At 49.2% G+C, this 23234-nt stretch overlaps 1 protein-coding gene across 1 annotated transcript in view; it reads right to left on the reverse strand.

The window, feature by feature from the left end:
- The window catches only part of USP7 (ubiquitin specific peptidase 7), a 61559-nt gene extending 41846 nt beyond the window's left edge, over positions 1 to 19713 (reverse strand). The window contains exon 1 of the mRNA XM_019718824.2: positions 19545 to 19713. Coding sequence (XP_019574383.2) covers positions 19545 to 19626 — 82 coding nt within the window. The 5' untranslated portion in view covers positions 19627 to 19713. The remainder of the gene's footprint in view (positions 1 to 19544) is intronic.
- Between the last annotated feature and the right edge of the window lie 3521 nt (positions 19714 to 23234).

The following is a 23234-nucleotide window of genomic DNA, read 5'->3' on the forward strand; positions in this document are numbered from 1 at the left end:
ATCCTAGACAGAGAGGGCAAGGAGAAGGTGGGAGATGAGGTTCAGACAGAAAGTGGACAGGGCCCAGGCCTTGATGACCAGGATAAGGACTAAATTTGATTCGTTCCCAACGTTCCTGCTGGGCGTCTGCTCCACCCCCACCCCACCCCCCTGCAGCCAAATGAAGGGGAAGCCACAACGGCCTTGAAAGCGCTGCTCAAAGAACAGCTCTCTTGTCAACCAGAGCTAAGGTGGCCCCAGTGTTTGGCCCTTGGCTGCCAACCCCATACACCCATCTGGTCAAGCCTGCCCTCGTCATCACAGGCAGAAGCGCCCTTGCAGAGGGCATGGGTGCCGCTCGGAGCTAGCCTGCCGGGTTAGCAGGGCAGCCTCCGTCAGCTCTGTGAATTTCTTTGGTCATATGATTAATAACGAAATTGTGCCTTAATCAATACCACAATTCTTAAATGTTCTGATTTTATTACTTTCCTGACTTTTTTACACGACTTCGCTACATGCAACCCCACAAAGCTGGCTGGGAGCTAACTCCTGGGGGCAGTCCATCCAATCCTACCAAAGCGGGACTTTTCTGGTCCTCTGCCTTTGGTGGGCCCCGAGAGCCTGAGGCCAGTGCTTGCCCAGCTGCTAAGTAGTGGAGCCTGAAGTTCAAAGTAGACCTACTGTACTGAAACCTGGCAGTTAGCTCTGTACTCTGAAAACAATCCCAATTTGGTTATATGAAAATAAAGCCCCAAAGAAGGCCACATATAAATTTGTGTTCCTTAAATAAAACTATTTGTTTGGGGCTTTCAGTTTGCCTCGATTATAGAAAACCCATCTATTCCCTGGAGAATCGTCCTAACTACCAATCACATCTGTCCCACAAACCCTGACTGACGACTCGTGTGAATGCTGGCTGAGCACTGAAGGGCGTGCAATCAGGCACAACTGCAGAGCTTCTCATTACATCTGTAATGCTTTCTTGCACATCTAGTCTTGTCCACAAAAAAGAAAACCGACATTATCTGCTGTGTTGCGTAGTACAGTCCACGTGCGGGAAAGGAAAGACGTCCCAGTGTGCCGGGCAGAGACAGAGCTTCGTGGAAGCTACAGGACAAAGGTAGCAAAGGTTTGCAACACAGAATAGCCAAAGGATTGATATGCAGAATACACAGAGTACCTAACAATCAAGAAGAAGCAACCCAATTACAAGAGAGAAATTCATAAGAAATAAAAAAAGACTAACAAATATGCCCAACTTCCCAAATTAACACGATACCATCTTTACACTTACATCACAAATGATTGGAAATTGATACTGAGGGTCTTGCAAAAATGGCGTGTCAAGTGTCTGGCTGGGTGTAAATTCTAATTATTCCACCCAAAGGCAGTATTTATTAAAACCAAAAATCAAATATCCTTTCACTCAAAATGTGATTTCTAGAAATCCATGCCAAAGAAAACTAGAACGCATGCCCAAAGATATACACAAGCAAATTTCTTACACAGGAGTGCCACTTTGTACAAAGCTGAAAACAACACGAATGCCCATCAATACCACGGGCCACGTATTGTGCGGCTCCATTTATATGAAGTACCCAGCCAGGATGGCGCAATCTTTAGACAGAATGCAGATCCGCGGCTGCCTAGAGTTGGCGGGGTGGGGGGTGGGGAGATGGGAGGGAGAGTAGCTGGGGGTCTGGGGGGTTTCTTTCTGGTGTGATAAGAACCTTCCAAAACTGACGGGGGTAATGGTCGCACAACTCTGGGAATATACTAAAGCCACTGGATTGTACATCTTAAATGAGTGAATTACAAGTATGTGAATTCCATCTCAAGCTCTGTTTTTTGTGTTGTTTTCAAGGGAGAGGAGGACTTAACAGAAACGGGCCGTTTCACGAGGGGACAAGCAGTCCCACAAATCAGGCTTCTGAGAGCTCTTCATAGTAAATGCTGTGCCTAGTGAGCAACCTGAGCAAGTGAGCCACGTATGAATGTTTCACTTTCTGCAGCATTTCTCTAAAAATAATATTACACAGTTTGATGTTTTAAAAATTCAATTATCTACAAAGGTTACTTACGTGTGTAAACTCACTCTACATTCAAGTAGTTTTAAATACTACAATAAGGGAGTATAATAGTCAGTGAATAAATTACTCAGATGACCTACAGAATGAATGAAGCTGCTCCTAAGGACCTGGGACAATCTCCACAATACACTAAGTACACAATGTTTACTTCTGTGGAATGGAGTCTTTCTTGCTTCCATGCTGTTCCAATGTTTCAGTAAGCGTGTATTACTTTTATAACAAAAGTAAAACCATACACATACACGCAAAGCAAATCATGGCACAAAAAGGTACAACCAAAATATTGCCAGAAAATGACACCCTCAGTAACCTTTGCGAGCTGCGCGGAGATGGGGGAAGAGCGTGCACCTTCGGAGTCAGGAGGGAGTGGGAACCCTGGAGCAGCCCCAGAGCAAAACCTGAGTAATCGGTGGCCAGGAAGGTCAGTTTACACCTCAGCAAAAGGCAGCGAGAGTCCTCTCTTAGATGCCTGGATTTCCCTTAAAAATTCCTGTAAAAGACCAGGCAGTTTGGGAGGGGCCTGATGGGGCTGAGGTCAGAGGAACAGAGATTTCAAACTCTTGTGCTAATTCCAAGTGAGCTCCTTTATTTGAATAAAAACAACAACAGAATAACCTCAGCAGAAGACTAAATTGTTTTTTTTGTTTGTTTGTTTTGTACACCTTGGTGTAGACAGACCAGCACTCAGGAGTTGCCCTGCTTTTGTGGGGGCCCATCTGGTATTTAAAGGAACACCCACATTCAAAACTTTCTGAAAAAAAACAAGTGGCCAAAGAAGTGGTTTAAAGGTTCCTGGAACACTAGTTTCCCAGCAGTAGCAAAGAAAATCTCATCTCATTCTTTAAAAAATGTTTCAAAGGAGTGGACCATTCCACCCACAAACCAGTAGAGACCCTGAACGTCTTCAGCGCCCCAGTGACGTCCCCTGTGAAAACTGGACATTCAAGAGGTGAGGTTGCTGGCACAGGACACACACCACGTTCACAGTCTGGGAGACAGAACACAGTGAAGAGGTCAGTTCTCCCCAAATTAACCTGTATGTCTGAATACCATTCCAACCAAGTCCCAGCAGCATTTTTTTATACCTATAAACAAGCTGATTCTGAAATTTAAATAGAAAGGTAAAGAAAATAGAGTAGAACAACTTTGAAAAGAACACAATTTGAAGAATTATACTGCCTGATTTTTAAGACTCACCATGAAGCTCCAGTAACCAAGATGGAGTTACATTAGCAAAGGCACAGGCCGCCCAACAACAGCACAGGAAGGTCTAAAATCAGACCCACATGAACATCACTATTTGGTTTTTGACAAAGGTATAAGCGATTCAATGGGAAAAGGACAGTCTTCTCAACAAATGGTAAAGGAACAGTTGGACACCCACAGGCGAAAACAAAGAACCTCAATTATATGCCTTATACAAAAGTTAACTCATAACAGGTCATAGCTGTAAATATAAAATTGTAAACTAAGACTTCTAGGAGAAAACGCATGGGATGGGGCCAAGACTTCTTAGTCATTACACCAAAAGCAAAATCCATAAAATAAAATTTTGATCGACTGGTCTTGACTAAAACTAAAAGGTTTTGCTCCAGAAAGACACTGTTAAAAGACAGACAAGATCCAGATTGGGAGAAAAATCTTTGCAAATCACCTCTCTCACAAAGGATACCAAATACACCAAGAGCTCTCAACACTTGACAGCAATTAAAAAATAACGCAATACTTGAACAGATACTACAAAGAGGATATAGTGATGGGAACAAAACACATGAAAACATGTTTGACCATTAGCTATTGATACATGCAAACTAAAACCACAATAAGATACCACTATCCAACCTAAAGTGCTAACTAAAATTAAAAATACTGACAGCATCAATTGCCAGCCAGGCACTCACAGAATGGCTCATACACTGATGGTGGCAAAGGTGGCACAGGCACAGGAAGACAGTGAGGCAGTTTATAAAGTACCCTGTACTCTGCTCACACAAAAACCCTGTGCGTGAATACTTAGTGGCTTTTTCATTACTGTCAAAACCTGGAGACAACCCACACGTCCTTCGGTGGGAGAAGGTAAGTAACTGCGGTGTGTCCGTAAATGGAATACTGCTCAGCTGTGAAAAGGAAAACGACTGGTGATACGCCGACCGTGGACGGCTCTCAAAGGCACTGATCTGAAGGAAAAGGGCCCGTCGAAAAAGCGTACACGCTGTCTGAGTCTGTTTGCATGACATTTGCAAAACGACAAAACTGTTAAGGAGTGGAGAACACATCAGCGGTTGCCAGGGGTCAGCGTTAGGTGGCAGATGTGGCTACACAGGAACAGCACAAGGCAGTTTGGGGAGTGTGGGGATTGTTCTTGCCCTGACTGTGGTAGTAATTACAAATCGAAAATGTGTTCAAGTCACAAACTGTATCCCCAAGTCAATTTCACTGTACAGTAATTTAAGAGACAAAAGGGGGGAAAACACCTGTCGAGCAAGGAGGACAATAAGAAATGATTAGCTAATAACTCTCTAAATCAATACTTCCTCGGTGTGTGGTTTCAGAGCTTTTAGTTATTTGGCAAAAGATAACTAAAAGATTATAAAAGATGGGGCAGCCGGTTGGCTCAGTGGTTAGAGCCAACGCTCACAACAATACGGTCGCCGGTTCGATTCCCACATGGGCCAGTGGGCTGCACCTCGCAACTAAAATGAAGTCAATGAGCTGCCGCTCAGCTCCCGGGTAGCTGGATGGCTCAGTTGGTTGGGGCGCTGGGGGCTCTTGGCCACAAGGTTGCCAGTTCGACTCCCACAAGGGATGGTGGGCTGCGCCCCCTGCAACTAACAACTGTGACTGGACCTGGGGCTGGGCTCCGCCCTCCACTACTAAGATTGAAAGGACAACAACTTGACTTGGAAAAGTCCCGGAGGTACACACTGTTCCCCAATAAAGTCCTGTTCCCCTTCCCCAATAAAATCTTAAAAAAAAAAAAAAAAAAAAAATGGAAAACTATCTATTGAAGCATTGGTTTAATAATACACATGTACTCTGCTCCAGTGAATTCAAGTACATAAACAAGGTGAGCTGTTTACAAGTAATATTTAAATTCGGATTGATTTCCTAAAGAGTTTCAACTGTGTTTCACATAAGCTACTAGAAAATGGAGAAAAGGCGGGGGAGAGGGGGGCTACAAACAGAATAAATATCAGTAAGTGGAATGTTGGCTATCGTGAAGGATTAGAAAGCAAAATAATCACAAATTACTTCTGGTTTAAATGCTCTCTCCTTGAATTTTTATGAAATGCTTGTTACTCGTCTTAACAGGACCATCTTACATACACCTTTAAGTGGAAAAAAGTTCTGGTCTCCATTCCCCAATCCATGGCACGTCCCCACTGCAGGGACCATCCAACACTGCCCACCCCCCTCCCCATGGCACCAGGTGGTGCAGAAGTGGACACCCCACTGCTGGGGAGGACCAGCCTGCCACGAATTACCATCCAAACCACCTCCACCCCCGGGGCCAAGGAGCTTTACGACTCTTATGACTCTTACGTACAGAACAAAAGTCATTGCTCTCTCTGTCCCGATGAGCTTTCTGCAGTTAGAACTACAGCCCTGCCCCATCAGGCTAATAGCAGAGGCTGCTACCATATGAATGTGATGTTTTAGGCACTTACACTCAGTTTTTTAATGTAACTGTCATGAGGAAATATGTCAACATTTAGAAAATCTGCATAGCATTCAGGGAATCAGTATTTTCCAAGTGATCAATGAACGATATTAGAAAAGACGCATTCAAAGTACAAGATAAACCAATGAATTTTAATATAACAGAACATGAGACGCTAATTCACACCGTTTCAAGTTGCTATTAACCTTAAGAAGCTGCCACACTTTGGTGTAGCAAAGAAGTGCCACAAGTATCTGAAATGGCTCTTAAAAGCACTGCTCCCTCTTCTAGCCGTATGCCTCTGTAAGCTACGTTTTCTTTATATTTCCACTAAAATTACATCGCAACTGACAGCAGAAGCAGCTATGAGAATCCAGCTGTCTTCTATGAAGCAGACAATGAAAGAAATTTGCAAAAAGGTAAAAATGTCATTCCTCCTTATTTTTTTTGTTTTGAAAAGTAATTATTTCCCATAAAAAGTGTGTTGTGCTACCATGTAATGGTTTATAATTTTTAAATGAATACCTAAGACTGCCTTAGTTTCCATTTTTAATACGGCAAATAATGATAGCTATAACCCACCTACCCTAAAGCTCTTTGGGGTTGTCATTAACTTCAAACTGTAACAGGATCCTGACAACAAAAAGGTTTTGAAAGTCCAAAGACGAAACTGAGGGTGGATTTGAGGTGTGTTGCCTTAGCTAAGCTGGAATTACAGGCCCCTCCCTGCAGAGTTCCCACTGCAGACACTCTGCCAGTGATCTGGGGGACGGAAGTAAAGGAGCCCCACATTCCCTTGTCCCTGGGCTATAGTCCTGTATCTCTGCCTTGAGCGCGCCTGGCTTTGTGAGACCCCTGGCACCTGAAGTGGATGCCGTGCTTCCCTTGCAGACTGCATGCCTGACAGGTTTCTGCTCCAGCACCAGACCCAGAATCCACAGACTGCCAGCAGCTCCCACAGCTGTGCACCGTGAAATCTAGTAAATTCCTTTAATATCTCTATTGCTGCTCTCATGCTCTGAAAGGACCCTAAACTGACAGATACCCTCCTCCCAGTTAATTCAAGTTAGTAGTGAAGCACATTCATAACCACAAAAAAGTTCCAAGCCCCTTATAAAAATACTGAATAAAACTTATCACAGAGACTCTTGAGAGCCTTTACATCTTCTTGATCCAACAGAGGTCGAGGTTCCCCGGACAGAACAGTACTCTGCACTAAAAAGGAAGGAGGCACTGGTACCCGCTACAACCTGGATAAACCGAGAACATTATGTTCAGTTAAAAAAGCCAAATACAAAAGGCGACATACGTATGTATGAATCCATTTATATGAAATGTCCACAACAGGCAAATCCGAAGAGAGAATAGGCTGGGGGTTGTCTGGGGTTTGGGGGGAGACAGGGAGTGCCCTAAGGAATACAGGAGTTCTTTTTGAGGTAATGAAAATGTTTGAAATTTGACGGTGTTGATGGTTACACAACTGTGACTAAGCTAAAATACACTGAATTATACACCTTAAATGAGTGGATTGTGATATATGTGAATTATATCTCAATGTAAGTTGCTACTAACACATTTTAGCAAAAAAAAATTACAAAAGGGCAGATCTAACCCTTTAAGCTGTTACCAAAGCAGGTAAAATTAAGGTTAATTGGCATTTAACATTGTGGCATGTTCCAGTCTGATTGAAACTAAAACGTAAACATGCAATGCATTTCATTATTTGGTACTATGCGAAGAGAAACTACTGTTCAAGGCTTAGAAAATGACCTTGGCTTGGAGTCCCTGCTTTTCTGCCCCAGACCTAAAGTGGGAGAGAGAAAAGCACACAGCATGATGTGTTCATTACAATACAATGGCTATGACCGGGAAACACAGAGCACAGAGACGGCGCCTCTGTTTTCATCAACCCAGAAACCTTGCCCCTGGCACTCTCACCTCCAATTTCCCTGAACTCCAATCCTAGCCACCCTCGCAGCCACTGCGAGCACCACTTCACCAAGCATCCTAGCTCCTCACAGCCTGATGTGATCTCTCTCTTCTCAACTTCCAGAACCCTATCTCTTCACCCCTTGTGGCATTCATCACTTTCTATCCTGCATTAATTATGTATGCACATGACCCATCTGTATCCTGCTGACTTTCCTGAAGCACAGGCATCTCAGCACTTTTTCACCTCTGTTACCCGCCCGCCCCCCCCAGTGCCTGAAGCAGTGATTGCCGGAGGGCCAGCAGGTATTCACCACGCGGCACCTGTTAGGGGAACCTTCTTCCTAGGTCATCACAGAAGAAAAATTCTTGGTTTTCCATTATGCTAAACAATCCTGTTCAAGGCAAAAAGCCCACCAGAAAGGCAAAGCTAAAAGCCACTTCACAGGCTGGGACTCGAACAGCACTGGCTACAGAACTTTCTGTGACCCTGCAGATGTTCTACAGCCACACTGTCCAAGACAGAAGCCACAAGCCACATGTGGCTCCTGAGCCCCTGAAATATGGTTAGAGGGACTAAGGCAATGTTTAATTTTAATATAAACCTAATCAGCCATGATACTGGACAATGCAGGTCTAGAAATCACTTCATCCCTCAGAGCCTGGTTTTTTTCACCTGTAGAGTTGAGTATATAATACGCACGCTCTGCTCTAAAACAAAATTATACGATCAAGTGCCCTCTGATAGCAACAGACCCAAAATGAATACAGTATTTTAAGAAAAATAAAGTTGTTTAAAAAAAAAAAAAAATCATAGGACTTAACTTCATCAAAAGAGAAATTAGATTTCAATACTGGCCATAACAGAAAGCATTTAGATTTGCAGTGGTAATTCTCCTCTCCCCATACGCCCATCCTCAAGGTAATTAATAACCAACTTTAGATTAATCCTGGAGACTTTTAACAGGTGAGCAGGGACCACGCTTTTAACATCACAATCCCTGTGAACCGAGTGCTGAAGGAGGCCACAGCCACCTGTCACTAACTCGCACATAAGCAGGGCAACTGGTCACCGTGCACCTTGGAACTGAATTAGTCACCGCAAGGCCCATTCCCTTCACCACTAGGAGGCCCACGGGTCACTTCACTTATTCGCATCCTCTCCGGACACCCCAAATCCATTCGCCTGACGGTCTGGACTTCGCCAACCCACCGCTCATCACACTGGCAGTTAGCGTCTGCTGTTCTCACTTGTTCTGTGGACAGCTGCCCTCCTGACCAGGTTCCTTGAGGCCAGAATTTGTGTCTCCCATTTCCTATTTTTACCCGGCAGGAACTCACACACCATCGATGGCCCATAAATACCCTATTCTACTACCTGCACGATGACTGAAATCACCCATCTAATGCAGTATACTTTTAGAGGAAATCACAGAAACATAAGTCCCCCCTGCTCACACACCATGCACAGGAGATGGGTCCTGCATTGCACTGTGACAGCAGAGGGGACATTCAGAAAAACTAAAACCAAAAGGCCATTTAAGCTTTCTTCAACCAGTGACTTAATAGGCAAGACTGACGTCAAACCAAGTGAGGCTTTCGGTACATGTAAAACTGTTTTGCTACAGTTTTGACGGCTACAATCACTTTCCCAACTAAACTTGCTTCCCAAAGTTGCGATGAAGATAGATATCCTATTTTAAAATTCTCGGTCAGGAAAAGAGGCCCCAAAGGAAAAGATTCAAAATATGCCACAGAAACAATAGCACAGAGCTTTCTGGAAGTCAGTGCAGCAAGAAGACTGGTCTCTCAAGCCACCTCATTCCTTTCAACCTCTGCCCAGTTCAGGTACCTCTGACTGACCCCGTCCTCCTTCCACCTGTGAGAGCTGCTGTCTTAAGACAGAAACTACATGCTTTAGACAACAGGGAGGAGAAACATCACAGCTGGTCGGGGGTCCAAAACAGCGCAGGGAGCAAGGGGAGCAGCCAGGTTCATGCCACACGGGGGCTGCCGGTCTGTGACGCAGTGTTGTGGGGACAGGACCTAAGTGGTCGAGGTCTACACCTTGGCTCAATCACTAGCTAACCTGTCGGTGCACAGAACTGGGTACAGTGAAATGCAGCAGGCTTGTGCCCAGAGCGCCAGCTGCCAAGACTTGGGCCTTCTCCAAATACCCAGAGCCCTGACTGGTTTGCTTTAGGGCTGATTCATTTCAGCTCGGGATCTTATTATAACACATTAGTGAATAGCTAATTCAGTTATTTCGATTCTCAAAGGAGGGCGGCATCTACCTGTAAAATCTCGTACTATTTTGTTCTGTGTCTTCTGCCACCATATTCCACTTGGTGAACACTAAGGGTGGCTCCAGCCAATTTTGGCAGTGAGCTACTTTCTATATTCAAAGCATGTGGTGAACCACACAAAAACGTTCAGACAAGGAAGCCCGACTGCAGCCTGCCACTGTGGGGTGGTGAGAGAAGCAAGGTGGGAGAAGGCAGCAGAGTGCTGCAGTTTAAAAAGCAGTGAGCACTATGACTCCTGGGTCTACTGGCTCTGATGAACTGCACGTGGCTGTGAAGACAGACTGTGTGGGTTCCCATGCCATCGCTGACCCCGAGAAACATAAGCTGCTCAGCGCCTTGTCTGTCCTGCTATGAATGGGGAAGCTGCTGCTGCTGCACCTGTTTCCATGGGTTGTAGGAAGGTGATGGAGTTAATACAGTACAGCACGCACACCACATGACCGGCAGCGTGAGAAGTCCTCGCGAGGGTGGGGGCTGAGGGTGGGCTGCCCCCGCACTCACCCAGCTGTGTCTGTTGGGCACCCACCGGCTGCTTCTTCCCTACCTGCTTAGATCCTGTATTAGTTTCCGACGGCTGCTAAAACAAATTACCACAAACTTCATCGCTTCCCACCACACACTATTCTTTTACAGTTCTAGAGGTCTGCAAGTCTTAAAAAGGGGTTCACTGGGCTAAATTCGGGGTGTTGGACAGGCCATGTTCCTTTGGAGACCCAAGGGAAGAATGTGTTTTCTCGCCTTCCCCAGTTTCCAGAGGCTGTCTGCGTTCCTCGGCTCCTGCATGCCTTCCTCTTTAAGGCCAGCGCGGGCTTTCTCACACCCCACGGCACGTCAAACCTCTTTCACATGGAAGAACCCTTGTGATTATAGTGCCCACCTGGATAACGCGGGCTCATCTCCCCACCTAGAGATCCTGAATCACATCTCCAAAGTCCCTTTGCCCCGTAAGGTGACACAGTCACCGGTTCCAAGGTTTGGGGCATGGACCTTTGGGGGCCATTATTCTGCTGCCCACAGATCTTCACCCACCGGTCAGAGACCTGCTGTGCCCTATCTCATCCTGCTCTTCTAGACCTCCCTCCTCTGACCACTGCAGCCCACACCCCACACACTTGGCAAACTCAGCTGTGTCACCTCCTCTGTGAAGGAAGCCTCCACTGACCCACCCCTTCCCCACCGCGGCCCGTCCTGCCACCGTCCCCCACCATTCCATCAGAACCCTCCCTGAGGCCCCCCCGTGTATGTTTCCCAGGCGCCTTCACACTATGAGGCTGTCCAGTCCAGCGGGGGCGGCCAGCACTGTACCCGCCACAGTCCCGAGTGGTCTCATAAATGTCTGATCAACGAACCAAAGCCCTGCACCAGGCTTTGGGAGCGTCACAGCAAAGACGGTTCTGCTGCCACGAGGGGCCACAGGCAGAGAAGCAAGCCACGTCCCCCGTGCCTGTGGAAAGCAAGCAAGCCAAGGGGGTGGGGCGAAAGCCAAAGATGCCCTGTGCAGAGAAGCACAGGTGCCTCTCTGAGGACCTGCCAAAAGCAAGAACAAGCACAGAAACTTTTCAGCAATGTAACTTTCCTGCAACACCCAAGCGCGGGCCCGCTGGGGTCGGCTGGGGTGCTATCCAACTTGCGTGTCACCATTACAGCTCGGGAGACTTTCTGGTTAGTGTTAACTGCACCCCAAAAGCAGATATAACCCAGAATCCATTTCTTTCAATGAAAGATAATGTAGCTGTAAGTGCATACGCCATAGTTGAAGCCATCTACAGATAAATTGTGGAAAATCGTTCCCAAGCTCTCTCCCATCGTCATCACCACCTCTGTAGCACTGGATTCACAAGAGTATCGGTGGCAGGTTGAATAAACAACATCCTCTCCGAGGAGCAGGGCAGGAAGCAAGCAAGACTATTTGTTACTTCAAAAACTATTCGTATGTGGCAGCCGGTTAGCTCAGTTGGTTAGAGCACGGTGCTCTTAACAACAGGTTGCCGGTTCGATTCCCCACATGGGCCACTGTGAGCTGTGCCCGCCGCAACTAGACTGAAACAACTACTTGACTTGGAGCTGATGGGTCCTGGGAAAACACACTTAAAGTAAGTTTAAAAAGAAAAACTATCCCTGTAAACTGCATTCTTCAAAGTGTGTATATAGGTTTCTAATATAGGAATTGTAACAGTGTTTCTTTATATTAATGGCCTATACACATACTTTTGATAAGCATGTACAGTTTCTGCAATTCTCCCCATTCTTCCTATGTATGTCTGTTCTGAGTATAACTGTTGAAATGGAATTTTGTTCAATTTAATTCCAGGACACACTGGAACACTTTCCAACATTCAATGTGACACTAATGCAATCAGAAACACATTCTAGCCCAGGACCCAACCAGACTGTTTAGGCCAGCGCTGGCCACTAACACATTCTGTATTGATGGCCACGCTCTGTATTTCACGGTCCCATGTGGTGACCACCAGCACGTGTGGCACTTGAGATGCAGCTGGTGGCTAGCACCCTGCACAGCACAGTAAACCCTCAGTCTTCTTACCCCCATCTCTTCCCCCACCCCCATATGAAAATGAGTGGCTTCCTGGAGAAAGATGGGACTGAAGCAGTACAACAATCTCAGTTTGTTCTCATCAGTACCAGCAACAGGAGACCAGGAGGGCTTCAAGGAAATGGGGACTCATTCTGGCTAGAGCTGTCCGGACGGACACCACACCAAACAGGAGAAGCAGCCCTCAGCCACCACTGCTCCTAGTCCTGATGGGGAGGGATGGCCCAAAGACTAGGCTCCCAAGAGGCCACAGCAACCCTCACTCCAGCAGCCACTTCGGAGGGCGTCCTGCGGGGCAGGCATTACCACCCCTATCTGTTCACCCTTAGTCCTCACAAGCTCAAGAAGTAAGAGAAGGCTGAGACTCAGAGAATTCTGACAAGTGTCTATGATGGTTATAAAACAGTGGAATGTTTTCAACCCCTTTACACACAGATTAATTTATCCTCCAAGCTAATATAAACTACCACTGTAAAAAGCAAACACTTCAAATTATTTACCCTACCATTTAAAAGGAAGAGCGGGACTATGCAACCATGTAAACATGTTAAGGAGTGTTACATGTGCTCATTTTAGAATAGCAATTGTACAGGATCAATTAAGAGCCTTGAAATATAATGTATTCCCCAAAGTCGTATTGATGAAATGTACTTGCAACTCTAGGTAAATGGCCTGTAGCCTTTTCATAAGGGGCTGTAGAGCGGCAGGGTTTGCTCAGCCTCCACATTAGAGCAATGCCATGTGGCTTCCCTTGGAAAAGACCCCCCCTTAACTTTCTGCAAGTGCCATGAGTGGGGTGGCAGGAGTAGCCAAGATAAGACAGATTACCACCAGACACCTGTGGCTACACCCTGGGGTGTGATCTCACTCCACAATTCAGGCCACCCAAGCAAAGACATACTCGTACAGCTGCTTTCCAAACCAGACGCCAGTTCAACAACTTATTGCGAGAGCTAGACTGTCTTCTGGTCGAAATTCTGGGGGCTGGTACACAAGACATTGCCCTCCCAGTATTAGGATGTCAGGAAAACCAATTTAGTCACTGGCATGGAATCAAAACCGAGGGAGGGCCTGGGTTTCGAATATTCTATGCCAGGCAGGAAAATCAGGTAGAACTGTTGTGGTCACACAGGGAACAGCCTTCTCTATAGCTTTTAGAGTCTCAATGATCCAAAAAGAAGGAAGGACCACCCCCTTGAGATTCAGACACATCCCTCATTCGCATCTCAAACATTCAGTAAGATAAAGCTCCTGTCAACCAGGTAACTTGGGCCCTTGAAAGGACACCTAGGCATCTCTGAGTATTACCAGCTGCTACCTCACAACTGTGGTCCCCACACCACAATGGCTGACCAAGAGCTGAACTGGCTACAACTCTGTGTATGCACAGCCCAGTGGGGGCCCAGCCAGCGCCAGGCAGTGAGCCATCCGTCACTGTAACCCCAGTGCGGTCTTCTAGGCCTCACTCGTGCCCACTCGACCACACAGACAGCAATGCTACTGCTCAGGGTGCGTTCCCCCACAGGCCCCTCTTTCTTGCTAGTCTCACACTCAGTGGTGTCACCAAGTTCGGGAAGTGTTCAGTTCTTGCCCAGGTTGGTATATTTGCCCACACTAGAAACTTCTAATCACCTCCATCCCCAACTCCCAAGCTTAAATCACCAACCCTCAGAAGTAAGCCTGCTTCTCTGCAAGAGAATTTCAACACGTCTGACTTCTCATTAGCCAAAGCATGTGTTAACGCAGTAGAAAAACGGCATAACGAACTTTCTTGCCTACGCATGACACTTGAAATCCTGCTTCCTCCAACTTTCCTAGTCCAAATTAGTTCCCAGAAAGTGTATGAAGCAGGTGACATTTACCACTGAACTCTGTCATAGTCCATGTCAAGAAATACCTGGTCTCCTGAGCGCACGTTCTTTGCCTTGGAAATCAAGCAGAGGTACCCAGGCTACACACCACTCATCCAAAAACCAGAAACAGCAACAAAGGCACATTTAAATATACTCAAAAGAAACCTCCAGTAGTTTATGAAGGTCCATCCATGTCTTTGTCTGGAGATCTAGATTTTCCATCCAAACAGATCAAAAATGCCATTTGAAGCAACTTACGTTAAAAGCAATAAAACTGAATTAGCAGCTATCAAAGAATATTGGTTTATGGCTTCGGCACTCTTGCACACACCACCCGGCCGGCCAGCCAGCCAGCAGGCTCCTGTACTACCGGTTAGCCTTAGAATCGCTATTTCCTGAAGGAGCACCTCCCACAAGTACATTTAACAAAAAAGGAACATAAGATGGTCATCTTCAGCCCAAACAATCCAACAGTGAAAAAGGCAGGTACGTACATGGTGGCCACCCCACAGGTAGACCATGGGGCAAAAAGCTGACATGGCTCTTACACAAGGCAAGTGGCTGAGGCGACCAGAAAGGGTTAGGGAAAAGGTGGCATCTGAATGGGTTCTGAACCTCTTTCGTGGGGCATCTGTCCGCTCTGCATTCCAGAAGGAAAAGCCATCACCAGCTACACAAGAGTGGGAACCAAAAGCGGCGCTATGCCCACCCACGCTGTGTGCTGGGAGCCTGAAGCCCCAAGGAGACCGAGGCCTCCCGAGGACCCTGAGGGCCCAGACTGGGCTGTGCGGTGTGACTTCTCCTCTACAGGGAGGGCAGCACACCTGAATCTTGTTAAGCAGGGAGGTGGGTGACACGGCCAAGGAGCCCTGTGGCAGTCCATTTTCATAGCTGTGTGGGATTCAGGAAAGACGGAGGCAGAGACCAGTAAGAAGGCTATTGCAACGTCCCCGTGTGAGGCAACAGGGGCCTCGCTCAGGGTGGCGTGCTGGGAAATCAAAAGGGCTGGGTGTGGGGGTCCAGAGAGAATCCAAGGCCGACTCCCAAAGGCCTGGCTGCCTGCTGCGACCTGAGTCTCCACCGTGAGTTCATCAGGTAGATGCTCTAACACCAGGGCAACAAGAACACTCTAGTCAGAGAAGACCAGAGCTGACCAAATTGCAACACCAGCATCACAACGCACCAAGTGCACGTGCCTCCTCTCCTGTCCATTTAATTTTTCTTAGAATATTTATACCATTAGCCTGAAATACTTGTATTTATACCATTAGCCTGAAGTACTTGCCTAGGCACATCAAGCCCAGCATTTCATAAATAATGTTTCTTAGACTGAGACCGATTATGCTTTCTTTCTAATCCATGTTAGGATGTAATTACCCTAGGACCTCTGCATACTACCGAAAATGAATCTGTCCCGCCTGGGTTTGTTAAGCTTCGTTCTTAACTGAAGTTCACGCACCCCTTCCCGGGGCGCAAAGGTTTTGCCATCACAGCAACACCACTGACGGGCTGCACAGGTCCCACGCTCCCACCTCTGCCTAACACTCTCCACCTGCTCTGGGCCTTCACCCCTCATAACCTCGTGAGATAGGGTCGGCCTCCTTGAGGATGCAGAAACCGGGGTACCACGAGCTTCAGCATGAGGTCACACAACAATGAAACGGCAAAATCCAACTCGGGCCTGGCCCTCAGCCTGTACTCTCAGGCACCGAGCTGCCCCACCGTGAGTTTTCACTCACATCAGATTAGATATTTCTAAGTTTGGCCTAATTTATTCTGTATTTCTTCTGGGTTCTCCAAGTTGATGTTCACTTTGTAGCTTCGCAAACAGTTTTTTTACCAACCCAAGCTAACGTAAGAGGAAAATCAATATTCTCACGTTATTTGATTTGTCTTGTTACAGTGCTATTTGAAAAGGAAACGTTCTAATTATAATAAAATGCACAAGTTTGGTTTACCTGGTTGCATGTGTGCAAGAGAACTCACTTTCCACTCCCAAACCTGATAACTTGAAACTCCACTTACCCACACAAGTTTGAAAGAAAAAGAAACCCACTACTGCTGTCCCCCAAACAAAAAGCATGGAAGGTAGTGGTCAATTCTTTTCAGAAACTGCATATGACTCATTCATTGATTTGCTCCCAGCGTGGTGCCTCGGGAGCAGGGGTCTGAGTGCTGCACAAAAGTCAAACAAAACTGTCTGTCCCTGTTAGTCTCAGAGATTACACTCTGAAACAGATTTCTCACAAAGGCAGAAGAGCCACACCAGGGAGCAAACATGAGGATATTTACATTTGAGCTAGCCAGTCTATGCAGCAGAAGCAAGGCCTTGGGAAAACTTCCTGTTGACAGGGTATGTAACACAGACCAGCTTATCACCTCCGTCTCCAAGTACTCAAAGGACATAGGTCTGTGCAAGTCATTCCTTCAGCCTCTCGGCCTGCACCTCCTCTGAGTTACACAGACAGTGGATAAATAAACTGCCAAGCACATTCACTTCTGACCAGACCTAACACCACCACCACCTGCACAGGTCTCTTTACCGGCCCCAACTGGAAACGAGGGATTGGCTGCTCCGGGCCTTTCAGGAAGCATGTGGCCCTCACCCCAATGAAATGCCAACAGCCCCGCATCTTTTCCCTCTCTGCCCTTCACCACTCATGTAACTTCCCTAACTGCTCAGAACAAGACATGTTTAACATAACTAATCCTGAGCACGGCCATTCTCCAGTGGATGTGCAAGGACTGTACTGAGTTCAGTCAAGAGCAAATGCGACACCGACAAAGTGGAGCTGGAGGAGGGCAAACTAACACGGACCTCTCGATAGGAAAAAAACAACCAACCAAACCAGTCTCCCAGACTCCTTCGAAACCACCCAGCCCAGGAGGGGCGGGCAGGAATCTCCTCATTGACAAAGCCTTCCCGCCCTCAAGCTGATCAGAAGCCTGAATTTCCAGCTGCTGATTCTCCTGGAATCAAGGCACAGACACTAAACAGGTGCGAGGCACTGTCCCAGCAGGGCACACGGAGCCAACCCCACGGGATATGCACTAAATCCCACCCTGCTGGCTTTTGAATAGGGTTCTTTCCCTCTTCCTGATCCTAAACCACAATATATAAACCGAGCACCACATTTCAAGAGTGGAAAGGCTAAGAAAGGCTGCAGTAGACTGCCTAAGACACAGGCCGCCTTTTAAACCGCACACCTGTGGGCGCTCACAAGGTGTTGACAACCATAAGCCCAACAAAGATAAGACACCTTCTGGACGATGAATCTGGAAGAAACTCAGATTCATTCACTCAGAAGAAACGAGCTTCTTACATTGAAGGCGTCTGCGTTAATAACGGCAACCGTTGCCATCCAATTTGAGATCCTGGTAAATTTGCAGGTGAGTGATTTTATCGGAAACCCTGATATAAAACTAAAACTCCATGAGAAAAGAATGTAGTCTCGAAAGCACACGTGGTCTTCTGAAAATGCCACCACTGTGCAACACTCTCTTGTCTTACACAAAAATCCTTGAAACTTGTGGACATGAGCATTTCCCCAAAGACACAATTCTGGGCCAGAGACTCTTCAGTGAACCATGTTCATTCATTCTCACGTGTGTTCAAAAACACTTGAAAAGTGGCAAGACGACCAGCGTGGGAAATCAATGGGCTAGCACTACTGGATTTTTGTCCCGACTGGGTTATACTCAAAAAGGAAACTGGAAAGCAACCCTTTTTGTTATGGGGGCATCAAAGAAATATACAAAATTATCTCAGCAACGTATTCCTTCAGCTAGCTGGTTTGATCACACTTGCCAAAAGCTCTGCGAAGTGACTGTCTTGCTGGGGCCAAGGGAAATAGAGGGCCCGGTCCTTGGCATGGATTCATTTCTCCTGTCCCCCATTACTGCCACTGTTAAGTAGCACTGGAAAGTGCTTTCTGCGGGCATCTCTGCCACTTGGCCTTTTGCAATCTGGGAAGCCGGTTTTTCAGTCAACATCCAATTATTGGCAGTGAAGTTATTCACAGGGGACTACCAGTCATGGTGAGTGGTCCCACCAACGAGTGCCCAGCGCCCCACACGCGGAGCCACCCCACAGGACAAATGCTGCTCTCCCTGAACTTCCTTAGTGCCTCCATTCATTTATGCCAACCAAGATCTCTTGCTGAAAGCATAATAAGAACAAAACACTCAATGTCGGGTTCATTCGCGTGCCTCCTTTTGACACCTGAAAGTCTGACCCCTCGACATGTAAAGAAATGATCTTTTATAGCCAACTTGGACGTTACCCTTTCACGTACTGGGCGCCGTAAAAAATGAAGGTGATCCCAGTGGCCAAGTGGGCTTGAGCTGTGTCAAAAGGATCCTTTCCCTTCCAGCGCCTTTACATCAAACCTTTCTAACCAAGCCCTTCTGTCGCCAAGTCCAGCACCTTGGAAAAGTGCTGCCACCTGGGCCGACCATGCAGTTACCTTGGGCGTCCCAAGCGGATGCAGGCAGCCAAGAGTGGCGGAGCTTTCGCGTAGTTTCAAACACACACCTGGCCGGATGCTGACTGCACCGCACGCAGTCGGGGACCCAGACCCCCCGAAAAGCAGGTAACTTGGAAACCAAAAGCGCATGGCTCCGAACTCTGGGCCAGTGCAAAGGCTGAGGACACCTGCGTTCCTGGCAGGTGTTTCCAAATGAAGCCAGACGCTGGCTGGTGCTGTGCTAACAGAAGCGACCTGGGGGGACCGCCGCTGGGCCGGACCCGGCCGGCTCTCTGGGGGAGCGAGCAAGCGCACGGCAGGTGCAGGCGAGCCCCGCGTCCACCGGGGTCCACTGCCCCCTTCGCTTACCTGCCAGAGCCAGGCCGGGCCACCAGGCCCCGAGGACGCCAGACACGCGCGGGACTGGCCCGGGATCCCGGCTCCCCCGCAGCGGGAAGACGCCTGCGTCCCTCCGCGGCCGAAGCGCCCTGATTTACAAGTCCCGGCGCTTTGTGGCGGGGAGGCCGCCCCGGGCCTGGACAATGAGCCGCCCCTGCCCGCGGGCCCCGCATGACGGTGCAGGCGGGCCGGGCCGGGCCGGCTGCCCGGGCCTGCTTAAAGATGGCGAGCCCCCCGCGTGGCTCCCGCGGCTCCCCGGCCACAATGGAAGGCGCCCCGGCCCCGCCGCCGGCGCCCGCGGCCTCACCTTCCATCTCCATGTCCTCGGGCTCGCTCAGCTGCTGCTCGCCCGCTTTCTGCTGCTGCTGCTGCTGCTGCTGGTGGTTCATGTCGGCCGCGGCCTGGGCCTCGCCTGCGGCCGGGGGCCGAGGCTGCGGGCCCGGCGGGCGGGCGGCGGCGGCGGCGAGCCGGGGCGGCGGCGGCGGCGGCGGCGGCGGGCGGCCTCCTCCTCCTCCTCCCGCGCGTCGTCGGCAGCGGCCCCGGGCGGCCCGCGGCGGGCGGCGGCGGCGGCGGCGGCAGGGAGACGCGCACGTACTTGCTCGCGATTCGCCCAATCTCGGCGCCGAGGCGGGAGGGCGGCCGGCGGGCCGGGCCGGGTGGCCTCGTCGCTGGCTGCGGCCGCCGCCGCCGCCGCCGCCGCGGGCCGCCTCCCCCGCCGGGGCCGGGGCTGCGGGGCTGCGGGCCGGCCGGGGGCGGAGGGCGGCCGGGCGGGGGCCGCGGAGTCAGCCCGCCTCGGGCCGGGCGCGGCGGGCGGGAGGCCTGGGCGGCCGCGAAGGGCCTGCGGGGCCTGGTGGCGGCGGGAGCGGCGGCGGCGGCGGCGGCGCGGGCGGGCGACGGGCCGGCCGCGCTCGGGGCGCTGCGGCGTCCGCCTCCTCGGCGTCGGCGTCGGGGCTCCGGCAGCGGACGCGGCGCCCGGCGGCTCGGCTCGGCTCGGCTCGCTCTCAAAATGGCGGCGGCGTGAAATGTCACATCCGCATGGGGGGCCGTTCGAGCAGGGCGGGCGGGAGGGTGCCGGGCTGGAGGGCGGAGCGGGGAGGTAGGCGGAGCGGGAGAGGCGGAGCCGGGAGTGGCCTCGGCCCGCAGCCCGCAGCGCCGCGCCCCCCGCGCCGCCCCGGCCGCCTTCGGCCTGTCGCCGGGTCCCCCGCCTTCGGGGCCGACCCCTGAGTCGCGAGGTCCGGTTCGGCCCAGGGACGCTCGGCTGCGGAGAACCCAGCCCCCCGCACCCTCGGTGGGGGCGAGTGCCCGGGAATCTGCCCATCCCGGGGATTTGGTCGCCCGGGAAGATCTGGTGGCGGTCAGGGGCAGTGGGCCGAACACCTGCCCGCAGCCGGTGACCTTGGCCGAGAAGCTCACGTGGCCCGTACCAAGCCGAGCGAGGGGTCAACGCCGATCAGCAGTTACTGTTGTTACTGAGCCCCCTTTACCGATGTCATTTCTTCACCCAAAACCTAACGCAAGAACTTATTCTCTCACAATAGTCCAAACCAGAAAAGTTCAGTCCCTCAAAACCGGCCCCCATCGCGTTTCCTTTGGCCTTAGTTTACCCCCTTCCGGTCAGTAATTCACCCAGGACCTCCCTCCCTTGGTGGATGTGTCCCGTACTGTCACTCTGCCTATCCTTGAGACACCGCTGATCAGGGTCTCAACTTTTCCATGATAACCAAGGCAGTGGGGGTGAATGAGTGAATGCAGAAAAAGGACACACACCCCTACACACCTAGGCACCTAAGTGACCATCTCAAGGGAGGATGCAATTTTGCACTAATATGGCCAGGAGATGGTCATTCCTGTCCCACTTGCTATTTCCTTTATTCCTTTGCCTGCATTTTCACCCAGTGTATTTACTGTACATCTCCCCGCCCACGAAAGAATGTTTGGTTCACTGTGGTATCCCCAATACCTGGGACACAGCAAGTCCTCAATAAATATTTGCGGAATGAATATACATACGATTCAGAAGCGACTGGATCCCCCTCTAAGCATTTCATGTACTTGAAGTTTACCCACCAGTGAAATTTCCTGCAGGAGCAAAGTGATAGATAAGGTGATGGAGATGGAGAAACGAGGACAGGTTTAGGTCAATTGGCTGGACTTGAGACTGGAGTTGAGTGGGAGGGAAAGCAGAATCAAGCAGCGCTCTTAGGTTTTTGACTTCAGCAACTGGATGAAAGATGGCACCAATTACCAATATGGGGAAGAAGCCTGGGGGGAGGCACAGGTTTGGAAGGAAAATTAAGAGAAAGGTTTTTTGTCTTTGTTTTTTTGGGTTTCTTCCTGTTTTTTTTTGTTTTGTTTTGTTTTTGTGTTTTGTTTTGTTTTTGCTTCTTTTTTTCAGCGGTGTTACATATGAGATGCCTGATAGATATCCGTATGAAGGTGACAAGGAGTTAGTTCAACAAGAGTCTGGACTGGAGATATGTGGAGATGTTTGACAGCCTGGAGGCCACCTAAGGAGGAGGGGATAGGGCAGATATGGGCCATATTTAGAGACTGATACAAGGAGGGACCCCAAGTAGACTCGCCCATGAAGGCCCCTCATCCACCCACCCCGTCACTCCATCCCAGTACCTGGTTTACTTTTTCATGGAACTTAGCAGTCTTTGCAATAACCACTTATTTGTTTGCCTGCCATAGTAGAGTTCTAAAAGGGCCCCTGTGATCTTCAACCCAGCTGTTATACTCCTGTGACTGTGTTCTATCACCTGGCTAAAGGAACTTTACAGATGTATTTAAGGTTGCTAATCAGTTAAATTGAAGTGAGGTGACCCAGTTGGGTCCAGCCTAATCACACTGGCCCTTTAAAAGCAGAGTGTCCCCTGGCTGGTGGCAAAGCAGGCAGTCAGAGGTGAGTGAGATGAAAAGAATTCAACACAAAGGAGGCCACATATAAGGACCTGAGAGTGGCTTCTCCAGGCTAAGGAAGAGGCCCAGCCACCAGCCGGAAAAGACAGACCTCAGAACTGAATTCTGTAAACAGCCTGAATGAAGTGGTCCTTCCCCAGCGCCGTCAGAGGAGAGCCCAGCCCTTGGCCTTGGCCTTGCGGAAAACCTAGATGAACCCACGGCAGCTGCCCTGGGTTTCTGAGCTACAGAACTATGAGATCATGGGTGTTGTTTTAAGCCTAAGTTTCTAGTAACGTGTTGAGCAGCAATAAAAAAATAAATGAATACACATAAATAATTTGTCTCCCCTGCTAGGAGCACCTTGAGGTGAGAAACTTCTTCACAGCTCTGTTCTTAGCACATAGCACAGTGCCTAGGACATAGGAGGTGTTCAAAAGACTGAATGACTGATGTCACCTCAGCTAATGTTTACTAACTGCTCGCTAGGAGGGGTTGTCTGGCAAACAAAGGTGGGAAAGACAGTACCTGCTCTCTTTAAAGATTTTACATACAGATTCAGTAGAGAACAGTATTTCTTTGCTTCTTCCTTCCTTGCCCACATCTTTCACCAACGAGTGGATGGTAGGTGTAGAGGTCATTTCTAGGCCATCGCAGCTACGAGAGAAGCAATACCAGCGCCCTTTGAGGCCTACCAAGAAGGCCCAGCAGACTCAACTGTTCTGGAATGCTGTGCTAACCCGTTTTCTTCTTCCCCTGGTGGAATTATGTCTGCAGTAGCTGTAAAGCCCATTTGCACGCAGAAGGGGTGTGTGTGGAAGAACTCCGCAGAAGACATGAAATCAGCTGAGTAATGCCTGCTTCCTGGGAGGCTTAATTTCATAACCCCAACCCTGGTTCAGAAACCAGAGACGTGGGATGAGAGGGAAAACCAGGAAAGTAGGAACCACCAGAGCAGCTGACTTGTCATTAGTTAGAGTCACTCAAGCGTAGGGAGGGGCCACCCTATCATTACTTTGGGAGCAAAACATATTTTTGCTGCTCCCAGGGCCTGGGCCATGACTTGGCACAAACAGAGGGTTGGTTTTTCGTCTTG

Source organism: Rhinolophus sinicus, linkage group LG18, assembly GCF_036562045.2.
Source record: "Rhinolophus sinicus isolate RSC01 linkage group LG18, ASM3656204v1, whole genome shotgun sequence".
NCBI lineage: Eukaryota > Metazoa > Chordata > Mammalia > Chiroptera > Rhinolophidae > Rhinolophus > Rhinolophus sinicus.